Raw genomic sequence first — 14,538 nt, forward strand, 5'->3', positions numbered from 1 at the left:
GGAGATTGAGAGAGGGGGGATGTGAATGTCCCCAGGGGGCATCTAATGGGGAGTGGGGGTCAAGACTTACTAAAAGGGAGGTTCTGCAGAGGTGCCGTTGATCTGAGGGACAGGGCTGGCTTGGAGCAGTGACATAACTAGGAAGAGTTTAGGGAAGGGGTTTGGCAGAGGACGTTGATATGGTGGGATCCAAAATGGGAAGAGTTTGAGCTGCCAGGGAGCTGGGGGACTGCAATAAGGCAGATTTGGAGGGGAGGCCTTGTTGGGTTTGGGGGCCTGATGAGTATCTCAGAAAGAGGTGGAGAGTGGGGAAGGGCTGGTGGGGTCAGCTAGTGGGTAGGATTTAGGCAAGAAAGGAGTCTAACCAAAAAAGGAGCAAGGAATCCTGGGTTGCAAGGAAGTTACAGGGAGGAGGAAGGGTCTGCAGGGTCCAAAAGAAAGAGTAGGAACAGGAAGGAGGCAGAGAAAGAATCTGGGGCAAATCAGGGGTTCTGGAAACTAAGCCTTGCCTTAGAGGGGAGGATGGTCTGGGGTCTAATGGGGGTAATGAGGTAACTTAGGGGGAATAAGACATTTTGGGGTCCTCTAGAAATTAGACATGGTCTGGAGTCCCTGTTGAGGGTCAGGGAATGGTTAGTGGTCCTAGAGAGTGGAAGGGCATGGCTGGGGGTCCCCAAGGAGCCATAGGATATGGTTTGGGTCCCCAAAGGGAGTAAGACATGATCTTGGGATGTTGACTTATGGTTTGGGTCTCCTCTGGAAGTTGGGGCATGGTCTGGGGTCTAATGGATGTGATGGTATGCTGTAGGGTCCCTGCTGGGGGTGCTCTGGATTCCCCTTGGGTGCTGGGATATGGTCTGGGGTCCCCGCTGGAGTATGGGGCAGAGTCTGAGGTCACCAAGGAGAGCAGGACATGCTTTGTGGTCCTGCGTGGCTGCAGACCATGGTTTGGGTCCTCAGAGGAGGTAAGGTATGGGGTCAGGTTCTCCTGGCTTTGGGGACCTGATCCCAGGTCTCCGCTGGGAGATCCGAGTCCCCACGCCAGTTGGGGCGTGGCCTGGGGGTCTCTGGGGAAGCCGGCGGGGCTGGGGGTGGGGCGGGGGGAGGGGCCGGGGGCGGGCCGGCGGCTCGGCAGCGGCGAGGGGTCTGCGGCGCGCCCCGGGTGGGGGTCCGGGCGCCGCGGCCGTCCCGCCCGCCCCCTCCGGCCGGCGCCCCCTCCCCCCTTGCGGCGGCGGCGGCGGCGGGGCCCTGGCGGCGGGCGGCGCGGAGGGCGGAGCTCGGCGGCGGCTCGGGAGGGAGGGCGGGAGGCGGGAGGGAGGCGGCCCCGCGGCACCGCGCCCCCTCCCCCGGCCCTCCCCCCACCATGGCGCGGAGCGAGGCGGCGGCGGCGGGGCCGGGCCCGGGGCCCCCCCGGGCTGGGTGAGCGCGGCCCGCAGCGGCCCGGGAGGCGGCGGGCGGGGGCGCCGGTGGCAGCGCGGGTGTGAGCGTGCGAGCGTGCGAGTGTGTGTCCGCGGCGCTGCGGCGGGCCCGGCGTGCGCTCGCGCGGCCCTGTGTGTGCCCGGCGCCGGCGTGTGCGGCGCCCTGCTTGTGTGGCCATCGGGTGTGTGCTGGGTGTCGAGCCGAGGTGCTGTGTCCGGCCGCGCGCGTGTGTCCCCCCGGCTGTGTGTCTGGGGGGCTGTCGCGCGCCCATCGGAGGGGCTGTGTGCAGGTGTGTGTGCGTGGGTTGTGTGCCCAGGTGTGGGTCCCCCCGCCCCCCCTCCAGCGAGTGTGCGCGGGGCTGGCTGCGTTGGGTGTTTGTGTCCAGGTTGGATGTCCATCCTAGGGTTTGTGTAGCCGGGTGTGCCCGTCCGGGTGTCCATTTGTGGTGTGTGTGTGTGTGTGTGTGTGTTGTGTGTGTGTGTCTGCGGGTTGTATGTCTCCGAGGGTGTGTGTCTGTGCGTCCATGTCAGGTTCCGGCGGGGCTGGGGCTCATTCCTTGTGGGTCCAGGCCTCTGTGTGGGTTTGGGGGAGGGGAGTTTGCCGCTCCCTGGGTCCATGTCAGCTGGGGGGTCCTCGGCGGTCCTTGGGGGAGACGGCCATGTCTTCCCCTTCCCGGTGACTGGGGGGGGATGGGCGGCCGGTAGGTGGACAGATGGAGGGATGAGAGGCCGAGGGATGGACAGATGGGCCTAGGGGAGGGGCACCGACCCGGCCCTTCCCCACCCACCCCACCCCAATCCCCCCACCCTACCAGATCTCTGGCAGATGGGGCCGGAGTTGCCCGCATACAGATGGCCAGGCCGGGGGACCTTTGGGCTGCCAGTGGGAGGACAGCCTTGTAGCCGGGCTCTAGGACTCAGCCCCCCAACCCTTGAGACTCCACCTGCTGAACTCTGACCTCAGGCCTGGCTTGTGCCTCCGTTGGGGGGGGGTGGGATGTGCTGGGAGGGAAGGATGTTAGGATTTCTTTGGCCTGGGAAGTAGGTGGGGTGGGGGTACCTCAGAGCTAGGAGGGATGTGTGTTCATGACTGTGTGTGAGTGTGAATCTATGCCTATCTGTTGCCTATGCTACTGTGGTTCAGTATTTTATGTGCATTTTGGAAGTGTGTAAATCTCTCACAGGGCTGTTGTGTGAGCATGTGTCTGGAATGAGTGAACATCCCAGAATGTCTGTGCAAGGTGCATCTTTCTGTGGCTGTGTGCTTGAGTGTGTATCAGTTTTGTGTGTCTGTGTATGCTTGTAGTTCTGTGTATGTATGTGAGGTGTGTATCAGCTAGCGTGTATGTTTGTGCATCTGTTGGTATGGGAATGTATCAGTTTTGTGACCATGCATCATGGGGATATGTGAAGTTGTATGAGTGTGTATGAGTGTGTTTGGGCATTTAAGAGCATGCACCTGTGTATCACTTGTATGTGCAAGTGAGTATATGTTATATGCGTGTGCCCCTGTGTGTTGGCTAGTGTGCAAGCATATATCTGTTATAAGTGCACGTATCTGGTTGTCTGCAAGGGGGCACATGGCTTCCTCTGTTGTATGTGTACATGAGTATGTATGAATGTGCAAAGGAAAGTCAGTGTTGTACATATGTGGTTGTGGCCGCAGGTGTGTCCACCTTGAGGGTGTGTGTCTCTGTTGTGAGTCCATTTATGTGTCAGTGTTGGTCTCTGGGGATTGGGGTTGTATAGGTTCAAACATATGTGCAGGGCAATATGCACCCATGTGTCTGTCTCTCTGGTACAAGGCTTACCTCAGTTCTTGGCCCAGTGAGATTGGGGCCTGTGTGGTGTGACCTGTGGTATGCTGGGGTCCATCCGGGAGTCCAAGGACACAAGTGTGTCCACACACCAGGCCAAGGGCCCACGGAGGGTGGGCGCACACACCATGCTGGTGTGTCCATGGAAATCCAGATGGAGAGAATTGTATTGTGGGTCCATGTGGGTTTTGGCATGTCCACATGTGTTGGTATGACAGTGGTGTAATGGTGAGGATGGGGACCTCTGGTTCTTTCCTATCCTCCATATCACTCAGCTCTTTAAAGTTGGGGGACTGGGATGTGAACCCTGGAAGGAAGAGGCTAGGCGCCTGTAATCCTGGATCTGGAGGAGGAGCAGCTGGGAGGCCAGATTCCTGAGCCTTGAGAAAGGAAGAAAGCAAGAGTTGGACTCTGGAGTTTGAAGAAGGAAGAGTCTGGGGTTGCAGACACCACAGTCTTGAGGGAGGAGGGGGCTGGAGTCTGGCCTGGCGAGCCCACAGAGGACAAAGGGTTAAAGTCCTGGACTCCCAGGTTTGGAGGGTGAACAGTCCTGAGGCCCAGACTCCCTGGATTCCAGAAATGACTCGCCGAGTCTGTCTGAGACTATACAGAGCCTGCAGCAGGAGGGTGGAGAGAATGATCACACCAGGGACTTCCGTGGCTGAGATGGTCTCTGAGGCAGGTCTTCAGAGAGGAGCCCGAAGGATGCTAATGGGGTCATTTTATTCCTTTGCAGGTACCGGCCCAGGCCCTGACTCCCCGCAGAGAGGTGAGTGGGGTCCTTCAGGCTGGGGAGAGAGATGTGGAGTGATTGGGCCTGTTCTGAGCCAGCTGGAGGCCTGGAGCCCTGCCTGGTATGGATTTCAGGGCAGGGTATGGCAGTGTCCAAGGGGCGGGGGTGGGGGGAATCTTAGGGGGGACAGTGACAACAAGGTCACAAGCATGGTTGGGTCAGGGCTGGTGGGAGAGCCAGGGCGTGGGTGGTAGTGGGAGTTTCAGGCCTGGAGGCATCCCCTCTCTGGATGGGTAAGGTCACTGGGACAGGGAAGACTTGTGATGACATCGGAAAAGGGTACAGAGAGTCTGACAACATGAAGTGACCCCCTGCATTTGGAGAGCGGCATAAACAGTTTACCATTTTGTGTGTGTGCGTGTGTGCACATGTGCGTGCGTACGGGAAGATCTCCTGGTCGCCTGACCTGCTGGTGGCTGAGAGAGAGCCAGAGAAAATGATATGTTAATAATAATAATAATAATAATAATAATAATAATAATAATAATGGCTGCTAATATTTACGCAGGGTTTACTCTGACAGGAACTATTCTAAACATGTTATACTGTGTTATCTCTGAATACTTCCAACAACCCCATGAAGTAGGTGCTATCCTTATCCCCATTTTACAGATGAGTACACCGAGGCACACAGAGGGGAAGTCACTGGATTCAAGTGGCTCAGCAGGGAACTGGGTTATGAGCCTGAGCAATCGGGTCCCGGCTCTTCCTTGCGATGCTACACTGCCTCTCAATAAACACCAGCTAGTTCCATTGCTGTTATTATTCCTTCAACTTGAGCCCCACCCCAGCAGTGGGAGGCAAAACCACGTACTTGTGCTTCATAGGTTGGGGTTCCGAGCCTTAGAGACCCCACAGCCAAGCAGGTGCAGAGCTGGGCCTCCTAGCTCAGGAACTCCGCTGCTCAGGCCAAGGTTTTCTGACTCAGATGGAGCGGTCTCCCAGGTGGAGCACAAGACAAATTAAAGGGGGGCGCTCAGAGATGGTGGGATGCCCTGACTCTGCCTCTTATGCTCGCTCCAGCCCGGGCACTGGCTCTCCATCTCTATCTCTTTCTGGCTTCGTCTTGGTCTCTCTCTGTAATGTCTTAGGACATCTTGCCTCCTCTGGCTCCCTCTTCCTCTCTTCATCCCTTGATCTTAGTGCCCTTCTCTGTATGTCTCCTCTATTAGCTCCTCAGTTTGCCTTGGCTTCAGGCTGGCTCCTTGCCTGTGCACCTTTCTTTCACTCTTTCTCTTTTCCTTTTCTTTCCTTTCCGTTTATGTATTTACGGACTTACTTATTTATGTAAGTGCTCCGTGCAATGTGGGGCTCGAACTCACTGCGCCGAGATCAAGAGTCCCATGTTCTACGACATGAGCCTGCCAGGCGCCCCTCAGATTCTTTCTTTTTTTGTGCCTTTGTCACTCTTTTTCTCTCATTCTGTCTGTTTCTGCCACTCCATTCTACCCCTCTCCCCGCCCCCCACTTGTCTCTCCCTGTCTCTTCACCTCTCTCTCTGACTCTCTTGGTCCAGCTCCCTATAGGCTGGGGGATCCAGGGCCACAGCAGGCCACAGCCCCAAACTGCAGATTCCTAGGAGGTGGGCCAGCAGGGACTGGGTATGGGGTGGGGTGAAAGCAGTTTCAGGGACGCCCCCTTCCCATCCTTTCTTCTTCACCCCCCCCACCCACCCCGTGTTGTGATGGGAGCTGACATGTCGTGGGCTGCAGGCGCCGCAGGGGAATCCCCGCCGGAAGGTTTTGCCTGGAGCAGAGGCATAGCGTGAGTGTGTGAGTGTGTGTGAGTGTGGGCATGTATGGGGCCCTGTATGTGCCCACTGATGTGAGCATGAAAGCCTGCCTGCTGCTTGGGAGCTTCTCAGGACCCTGGACAAAGGTTCGGAGAAGGACTTCCCAAGGCTGAGCAGGAAAATGTGTTTTTCTCAGCCCCTCCTACCTTCACATTCCCTCTGCCACTCCCAGGGGTGTGTGTGGGGGGTGGTTACCCTTAACATTTATTGAATATTTTTACTCTGTGGAAGGCCCTGTGATCAGTGGCCCCATGAATGAGCTCACTGAACCCTTGCAACAACCCACCGAAGATGGTATGATTATCATCTCATTTTACAAATCAGGAAATTATGGCCTTGTTTAGGGGAAATCATTAGTTTGGGGTCACAGAGCTAGCAAGGGGGGAGCCAGGACTTGAACCTGAGTCTTTTTGATTTCAGAGCACTTATTCTTAATAATAGTGCACACTTCTATGCCTGGCACACATCGGATACTTGATCACGGTGAAAATAATTACTGGCATATTGGATACATTTTATGCGCCAGGCACGGTTCTAAGTACGTTATGCTCATTAATCCATTTAATCCTCACAGAGGTAAGGCCTGTTTTTCTCTCCATTTTACAGATGAAGAAACCGAGATTCAGAGAGGTTCAGACACTTGCCCGAGGTCACGCAGCTAGTAAGTGTCAGAGCTGGAATTTGAACCCAGGGACTATGGCTTTGAAATCTATGACCTTAAACCCTAGTCAGCTGTGATTTTTCAAAATATTTAGTGAGTACTGGAAGGCCCAGGTTGGGCCAGGTGTCACTCCTCTGGTTGGGAAATCATGAGAGGTCTGGCCCTCCTAGAAGAGCATCAGAATAAGGATTAGGACACTCAGAGGTGGGGCAGTGTCATTTACCAACCAGCCTGGAAGTACTGTCTGTTAGCAATAAGGGGATGCCAGCTGATGATCGGTCCTGCCACCATTCAGCCCGGGAAGTCAGGGAGGGAGGGAGGGACCTGGGTCTGACTCCTAGCAGGACCCAAGTCCTGCGCTTGTGGGGTAACCGACTCCTGTCTCCTTCCCTTGCAGGTCTCACGCCCCACCCCTCCCGCCTTCCCCCTGCACCATGGCTCCGGGCCCCTTCTCCTCGGCGCTCCTCTCGCCGCCGCCCGCTGCCCTGCCCTTTCTGCTGCTGCTCTGGGCTGGGGCGTCTCGTGGTCAGCCCTGCCCCGGCCGCTGCATCTGCCAGAACGTGGCGCCCACGCTGACCATGCTCTGCGCCAAGACGGGCTTGCTCTTCGTGCCGCCGGCCATCGACCGGCGCGTGGTGGAGCTGCGGCTCACTGACAACTTCATCGCGGCCGTCCGCCGCAGAGACTTCGCCAACATGACCAGCCTGGTGCACCTCACCCTGTCCCGTAACACCATCGGCCAGGTGGCCGCCGGCGCCTTCGCCGACCTCCGCGCCCTCCGCGCCCTGCACCTCGACAGCAACCGCCTGGCCGAGGTGCGCGGCGACCAGCTCCGCGGCTTGGGCAACCTCCGCCACCTGATCCTCGGCAACAACCAGATCCGCCGGGTGGAGTCAGCTGCCTTCGATGCCTTCCTGTCCACGGTGGAGGACCTGGATCTGTCCTACAACAACCTCGAGGCCCTGCCCTGGGAGGCCGTGGGCCAGATGGTGAACCTGAACACCCTCACGCTGGACCACAATCTCATCGACCACATCGCGGAAGGTACCTTCGTGCAGCTGCACAAACTGGTTCGCCTGGACATGACCTCCAACCGCCTCCATAAACTGCCCCCCGATGGGCTCTTCCTGAGGTCCCAGGGCTCAGGGCCCAAGCCGCCCACACCGCTCACGGTCAGCTTCGGCGGCAACCCCCTGCACTGCAACTGTGAGCTGCTCTGGCTGCGGCGCCTGACCAGGGAGGACGACCTGGAGACGTGCGCCACCCCGGAGCACCTCACCGATCGCTATTTCTGGTCCATCCCAGAGGAGGAGTTCCTGTGTGAACCCCCGTTGATTACGCGGCAGGCGGGGGGCCGGGCCCTGGTGGTGGAGGGCCAGGCAGTCAGCCTGCGGTGCCGCGCTGTGGGTGATCCGGAGCCGGTGGTGCACTGGGTAGCGCCCGATGGGCGGCTGCTGGGAAACTCGAGTCGGACCCGGGTGCGGGGGGACGGGACGCTGGAGGTAACCATCACCACCTTACGGGACAGTGGCACCTTCACTTGCATTGCCTCCAATGCGGCCGGGGAAGCCACAGCCCCGGTGGAGGTGTGCGTGGTGCCTCTGCCTCTGATGGCACCCCCGCCGGCCGCCCCACCGCCCCTCACGGAGCCCGGCTCCTCTGACATCGCCACGCCAGGCCGACCCGGTGCCAACGAATCGGCTGCTGAGCGCAGGCTCGTGGCGGCTGAGCTCACCTCGAACTCGGTGCTCATCCGTTGGCCAGCCCAGAGACCTGTGCCCGGCATCCGCATGTACCAGGTCCAGTACAACAGCTCCGCGGATGACTCCCTTGTCTACAGGTGGGTGCTGCAGCCCCGGGACCCCCACCTATTCTAAGGGCCCTGTGCCTTACCGGCCCACTGCCCTTGGCCTTCTTGCTCAGCTGGGGTTCTCTAGATGGCCATGCAGAGTTGTCTTGGGCTCTCATTTGGCCTGTCTCCTTCTCTCTCATTATCTCCAGGGCTGGGCGCTGGAGTTATAATAGTGAATGTGCCCAGCATGATGCCTGGACTCTAGGGTTCATGGTCTACATCACTGCTGGCCAAAGGTGTTTGATTGTGTACCTTGTTAGTTAAACACTTTGGAACACAAAATATATTCACACTTACATATTTATAGTTCTATTTCTATTTATAGATTATACACCAGTGTAACTCTATCAACCCACTGGGTACATTCTGGAACAGAAAAACAAAAAGTATGAGAAGAACATATAAAAGATCATTTGCTCTTCCCCACTTTGTTGCAAAGCAGTGATGATATCTTCTCCCATTTTATAGACACCCATAAGTTATTTCCACCATCCACCGGTTAGAAGCCCTTGCCCTGGTGGGGATAGATCTGTATGATAGAGACCTTAAAAAGTTACTTTCTCCCATCATCTGTTATTCTCTTGCTTTTGCCTCTCTCTGTACCTTTTCTCCCTCCTTCCCTTATAGGAACTGAGCCCCTGCTCTGTGCTAGGCCCTCTGCTACCTCATTCGATCTACCCAACTCGGCCGTGGAGCAGTGATGATCCCCCTTCCCATTTTATAGACAGGGAAACTGAGACTCAATGGGTGGAAATCACTTGCTCAAGGTCACAGAGAAAGCGGTAGAGCCAGGATTCCAGGTCTTACTCTTCTCTTACTAATCCTGCCGTTTTGACATCGAGCTCACATTTATTGAGCACCTAGTTTGCCGGGCAGTGATTAGAGGAGAAGGATAATACATTTCTGTGAATAACTCTTGGTTTCTGTGACTTTCCACCTCTGTTTTTCTTTTCTTTCATTCTTTGTGTTTCTAACCCTTGGTCATTATGTGGTAGAGTGGGAAGAGGTTCACAGACCCTCAGACCCTCCATGTATGCAGATGTTAGTGGCCCTCTGTCCCCAGCAGGGCAACAAACCCCTGGTCTCTTTCCTCTTAAGGCCATGGTTCTAGTCCTCGGTTCCCCACTGCAGATGCCTGTGCTATGGTGCAGCAGGGGTTAACCTCCTCGCTGCTGCCATGGGCGGCGGTAGCGTCCAACCAGAAGCCTGCTCTGCGCTTGCTTAGGTCTTGCAGCCAATTAGAGACATATGGGTTGAAGCTTTCTTAAGGAGCCAGCCTCTGTCCTTGAAAAGTGGGGAGCCCCTAGCAACTGGTCACTTTGGGGGAGCAAGAGGAATCCAAGGATCTTTGGGAGCAGGGATGAGAGGAAGAGGAAGACTTACAGCTAGGGGACCAGGGTTGGATGGAGTGGGGGGCACTGTGGGAAATGGCAGCCAGGGGGTGAGTTGGAAATGTGGGTGGGCCTTTATGAGGGGGTGGGACCCTTACTTGAAATCTTTTGGTTGAAGGGTGGCTATTGGTGGGCTTCAGGACCAGAGGTGGCAGAGGTGGCCTAGTTGGAGGGAATGTGAAGTTTCTGAGAGGTAAGAGGCCTGTGGAGATGGGGGCATGGCCTCTCTCAGAAGATGGAACTCCTGCTACATGGTCCCAGGGCACTGAGGTGGCAGTGCTTGTCTCTGGTGACCCACTAAGAGTTTTGTAGGTGAGGAGGGCTTGTGAGGTTGAGTGCTGAGCATGCAAATTCATGTGGATGTGGCAGTCCTGGCTTAGCTAAGGCTGGAGGTGGCCAACAGCACAGAAGGGATGCGCCCAACAGAAAAGTGTCAAGGCCTAGTAGTGGGAATGGCCTTACAGATGGGGAAGAGTGCAATTGGCAGTAAAGTGTGAGGCACAGTAAGCATTACTGGCCAACACTGGGTGGGATGCAAGCTAATAATGATGAAATTATTTGGTGCCAGGCGTGTTAACTCATTCATACCTCACACTATCTCTATGATGTGTGTTAACTCATTCATACCTCACACTATCTCTATGATGAAGGAGTTCTTAATAGCTCCATTTTGGGGAAATGAGGCACACACAGAGAGGTTAAGAAACTTGCCTAAGGTCACAGAGCTAGCAGAGGGGAGACTCAAACACATGGTCCCAGACTTTGTCATCATAACCACTTCTTTACACTGTCCCTCGCTGGAGGGTAGGGGCCTATACAAGAAAGGGGCATGCTTGCTTAGTTACATTTGACCCAATTACAGATGAAATTTACCGGGGGGGGGGGGGGCATGATTTCATGACCTCTGGTGGTATAGGGCAGAGCATGCACACAGAGTGATTGATTGCAGGACATGCAAAGAGTGGACATGGTCCTAGGCACAGTAAGGAAACCATCCCTAGTAGACCTTGGGAGTGTGGCTTGGAAGCCATTGGTCAATCAAAAGGGGAGTGGGTGGGACTCACTATGGCCCCCTAGTGGGTGGGAATATGTAGTTAAGGGATTTAGTAATTGTCCTAGAAGATAGACACAGGTGGGACATGCAGATGAGGGGCGTGGCTTGTATCATAGTTTCCTGGAATGATGGGAATACATAGAAAAGAGGAACGACAAGAGCATCCATTGTCCCAATAGAAGACAGAGGGTGTGAGTTGACCTCAACGCCCACTTGAGTGAGGATGGGACATACAGGAAACGGGAGGCAGCCTCTATCTAGTCTCAGGGCCCCTTAAAGGGTGTTAATAGGTAGATTAGAGACCTTGAATGGAAGTTGTCCCAATAAAGTGAGACGCTGCTAGGAGGCATGTTCCTTGAGAGCAGGACTTAAAAGCTATAGCACTCCTCCCTTGCTGGGGACAGGATATGTAGATGAGGGAACAGGACGGGCAGATACTACCCAGTAGGTGACCGGACACCACAAGGGAGTGGTTCCGAGGGCTGGGCCTGAAGAGGAGGGGCGTGGCCTGTAGCAGGGGTCCCGACTGGGATGGGGATTTGCTGCTTGAATGGCTGCTATTGTCCCGTAGAGGGTGAAATGCCGGTGGGCACGCATGGTTTGGTCCCCACTGGTCCCCACGGGTGGGACATGCTAGCGAAGCGGTGCGGTTCGCAGTGGAGCTAACCCAGGCGTGATGCCGTTACTCCTACAGGATGATCCCATCCACCAGCCAGACCTTCCTGGTGAACGATCTGGCGGCAGGCCGCGCCTACGACCTCTGCGTGCTGGCTGTCTACGACGACGGGGCCACGGCACTGCCGGCCACGCGAGTGGTGGGCTGCGTGCAGTTTACCACCGCTGGGGACCCCGCGCCCTGCCGTCCCCTGAGGGCCCACTTCTTGGGTGGCACCATGATCATCGCCATCGGGGGCGTCATCGTCGCCTCGGTCCTCGTCTTCATCGTTCTGCTCATGATCCGCTATAAGGTCTACGGCGACGGGGACGGCCGCCGGGTCAAGGGTACCTCCCGGTCGCCGCCGCGGGTCAGCCACGTGTGCTCGCAGACCAACGGCGCAGGCGCACCGCAGGCCCCGCCCCCGCCGGCGCAGGACCGGTACGAGGCGCTGCGCGAGGTCGCGTCCCCTGCCGCCGCCGCCGTGGAGGTCGAGGCCAAGGCCGCGGCGGCCGAGGCGGCTTCCGCGGAGCCGGAGACCATCCTGGGACGCTCCCTGGGCGGCTCGGCCACCTCGCTGTGCCTGCTGCCGTCTGAGGAAACCTCGGGGGAGGAGTGTCGGGCCGCGGCGGGCCCTCGCAGGAGCCGTTCCGGGGCCCTGGGGCCGCCGGCCTCGGCGCCCCCCACTCTAGCTCTGGTTCCCGGGGGCGCCCCGGCCCGGCCGAGGCCGCAGCAGCGCTATTCGTTCGACGGGGACTACGGGGCGCTCTTCCAGAGCCACAGTTACCCGCGCCGCGCCCGGCGGACAAAGCGCCACCGGTCCACGCCGCACCTGGACGGGGCCGGAGGGGGCGCGGCCGGGGAGGACGGAGACCTGGGGCTGGGCTCCGCCAGGGCACGCCTGGCCTTCACCAGCACCGAGTGGATGCTGGAGAGTACCGTGTGAGCGGCGGGCGCGCGCCGGGACGCCTGGGCGCCGCGGACACACGCCCAGCCGCCCGGACGCCGGGGCGGGACTGGGGCGACGGCGCGGCGCCCCGTCGTGGGACTGGAGGCGGAGACGCGGCCTCCTCCTCCCCGGAGGGGGCGGGGCTGCCTCGGCCGCGGCCCTTGGCCACGCCCCCGAGCCCGGGGGAGTTAGGGGGCGGGCAGCCGGGCCCCCCTCCTCCACGGACTCCTCGCCCCCTCCTGCCCCTCCCCCCGCGCGCTCGCGGACCTCGCTGGAGCCGGTGCCTTACACAGCGAAGCGCGGGGAGGGGCAGGGCCCCCCCGACACTGCAGCACTGAGACACGAGCCCCCTCCCCCCGCCCGGGACCCGGGGCAGGGGCGAGGGGCCCATTTCTTGTATCTGGCTGGACTAGATCTATTCTGTCCCGCGGCGGCCTCCAAAGCCCCCACCCCCACCCCGTTCACCTCCCTGGTCCTGTCGGGTCTGGCTTGGGGTCCCCCTTTCTCTGTTCCCTTTGTGTCTGTCCCGCCCTATGTCGTCTTTGTCTCTGTCCTTCCCTGTTTGTCTCTCCTTTCTCTGTCCCGTGTCTCTTCTCCCTCTGCCACATCTTGTCCAGTCTCCCTCCCTCTCCCGATTACCTCTTCCCACTACACATTCCCCCGGGCAGGTCCCACTGGAAGGACCAGACTCCCCTATTCCTTCCTCTTTCCCCAGGTAAATCCCCACATGAACAAAATCCAAAACCAAATCCGCCCCCCTTCCCTGCCGGAGCCGGGACCCTCCGCCGCAGCAGAATTAAACTTTTTTCTGTGTCTGAGGCCGCTCTGCTGACCTCTGTGTGTGTCTGTGTGTCTTGGGGTGTGTGTGTGTGACCTGGATTACAGCATAAGGACTCAAGTGAGACTGAAGGGAGGATGGCTAGTTGGGACCAGGGAGACTCCCCATAGTTTCCTGTCCCAGTAGAGGCATAGAGGTATGGAATAATAAAAAATTGGCTAACATTTAGTGAGGGCTTACTATGTGCCAAGCACTCATTTAATCCTCTCAACAATGTTAAATGTCACCCTTAAATGTCAGTGCTGTTATCCCGTTTTGCAGATGAGGAAATGCCCAGAAAAGTAACTTGTCCAGGGTCACAGAATCCGCGCTGAAGGGAGCAAAATGGGGATTTGAAAAAGGCAGGCAGGCTGACCTCTGAGTCTGTGTTCTTTAACCACAGAATTCTGCGGAACAGCTGGTGGAAGTCCTTTCCACACATGGGCATTGAGCTAAGCACAGCTCCTCTGCGGTTGGACAGCTAGCTGTTTGAAGTAGACCTGTTTGGTCCCATTTTACAGTTAGGAATCTGAACCAGGGAAAAGTAAAGTCACTTGCCCAAGGCCCCCAAGTGAAGAAATAGGGGAGCAGGCAGTTTGACTTCTTTTCCTCATTACTACACTATATGGCCTCTGGTGCCTGGAGGCTAGGGGATGGTCCCAAAGACCTTATTTAGCTAGGCATGGGTATCCAAAGTCAGCCTTGGGGAGGGGATGAGGGCAAATGCTCAGGGGCCACTGTCTGGGATCTGACTGCTGGAAGCACAGAGGATGGTGTGGGGAGGGGAGTTTCTCAGGTGAGGCTGAGGCCTGTGGCTGGAGAAGGGAGGGTGGGGTGCCCCAGCTCTTGGGGAAGGGGAGGCCTGCAGTGAAAACTCCTTCCTGATCCTGGAGAAGGAGGAAGAAGGCTTCTTGCCAGCTAGGGGCCCCCTGAGGCCTGGGGAGGAGGAGAGAAAGACAGAAATAGAAACGGAGCAGGAGGGAGGGGGTTGGAACTGGGCAGACAGGGTGGGAGGCAGCAAGGACAGAGCACCAGAGACTCACGGGCCAGGAGGCTCCCTCACCCAGTGGCCCAGCCACACTTCTCTATCTCCATCATCACGACTCCTGGATACTGAGGGCTTCCCACACACCAGGCACTGTGCTCACTAACCCTCCCTGATGCAATTAGTATGCAACCCAGAACCCAGCAAAATGGAGTTACTCGGATAGTAAGCATGATTGCATTTATACTCTGCAACAGATACGTGTAGTGTGTGCAGCCACTTTTCTAGAGGAGGAAAGTAAAGTTTAGAGAGGTTAAGGAGTTTGCCCAAGATGACACAGCCACTAAATGGCAG

The 14,538-nt window shown here is 57.5% G+C and overlaps 1 protein-coding gene across 3 annotated transcripts; it reads left to right on the top strand.

Moving 5' to 3' along the window:
* The first annotated feature begins 1,358 nt into the window (after nt 1-1,358).
* Nucleotides 1,359-13,201, top strand: LRFN1 (leucine rich repeat and fibronectin type III domain containing 1). Of its 3 annotated transcripts, none has more exons than XM_038528931.1 (5): nt 1,359-1,419; nt 3,972-4,089; nt 6,427-6,481; nt 6,879-8,321; nt 11,473-13,201. In XM_038528931.1, exons 4-5 carry the CDS (start codon nt 6,916-6,918, stop codon nt 12,377-12,379), a joined length of 2,313 nt encoding a protein of 770 aa, XP_038384859.1. In that variant the 5' UTR covers nt 1,359-1,419; nt 3,972-4,089; nt 6,427-6,481; nt 6,879-6,915; the 3' UTR covers nt 12,380-13,201. The 3 variants fall into 3 exon arrangements, with proteins under 3 accessions (XP_038384859.1, XP_038384861.1, XP_038384860.1); XM_038528933.1 differs by having other exon boundaries at nt 1,378-1,419; nt 3,972-4,004; XM_038528932.1 differs by lacking the exon at nt 1,359-1,419 and adding an exon at nt 1,585-1,708.
* Nucleotides 13,202-14,538: the final 1,337 nt, after the last annotated feature.

The sequence above is a fragment of the Canis lupus genome, chromosome 1 (assembly GCF_011100685.1).
Source record: "Canis lupus familiaris isolate Mischka breed German Shepherd chromosome 1, alternate assembly UU_Cfam_GSD_1.0, whole genome shotgun sequence".
Classification (NCBI taxonomy): Eukaryota; Metazoa; Chordata; class Mammalia; order Carnivora; family Canidae; genus Canis; species Canis lupus.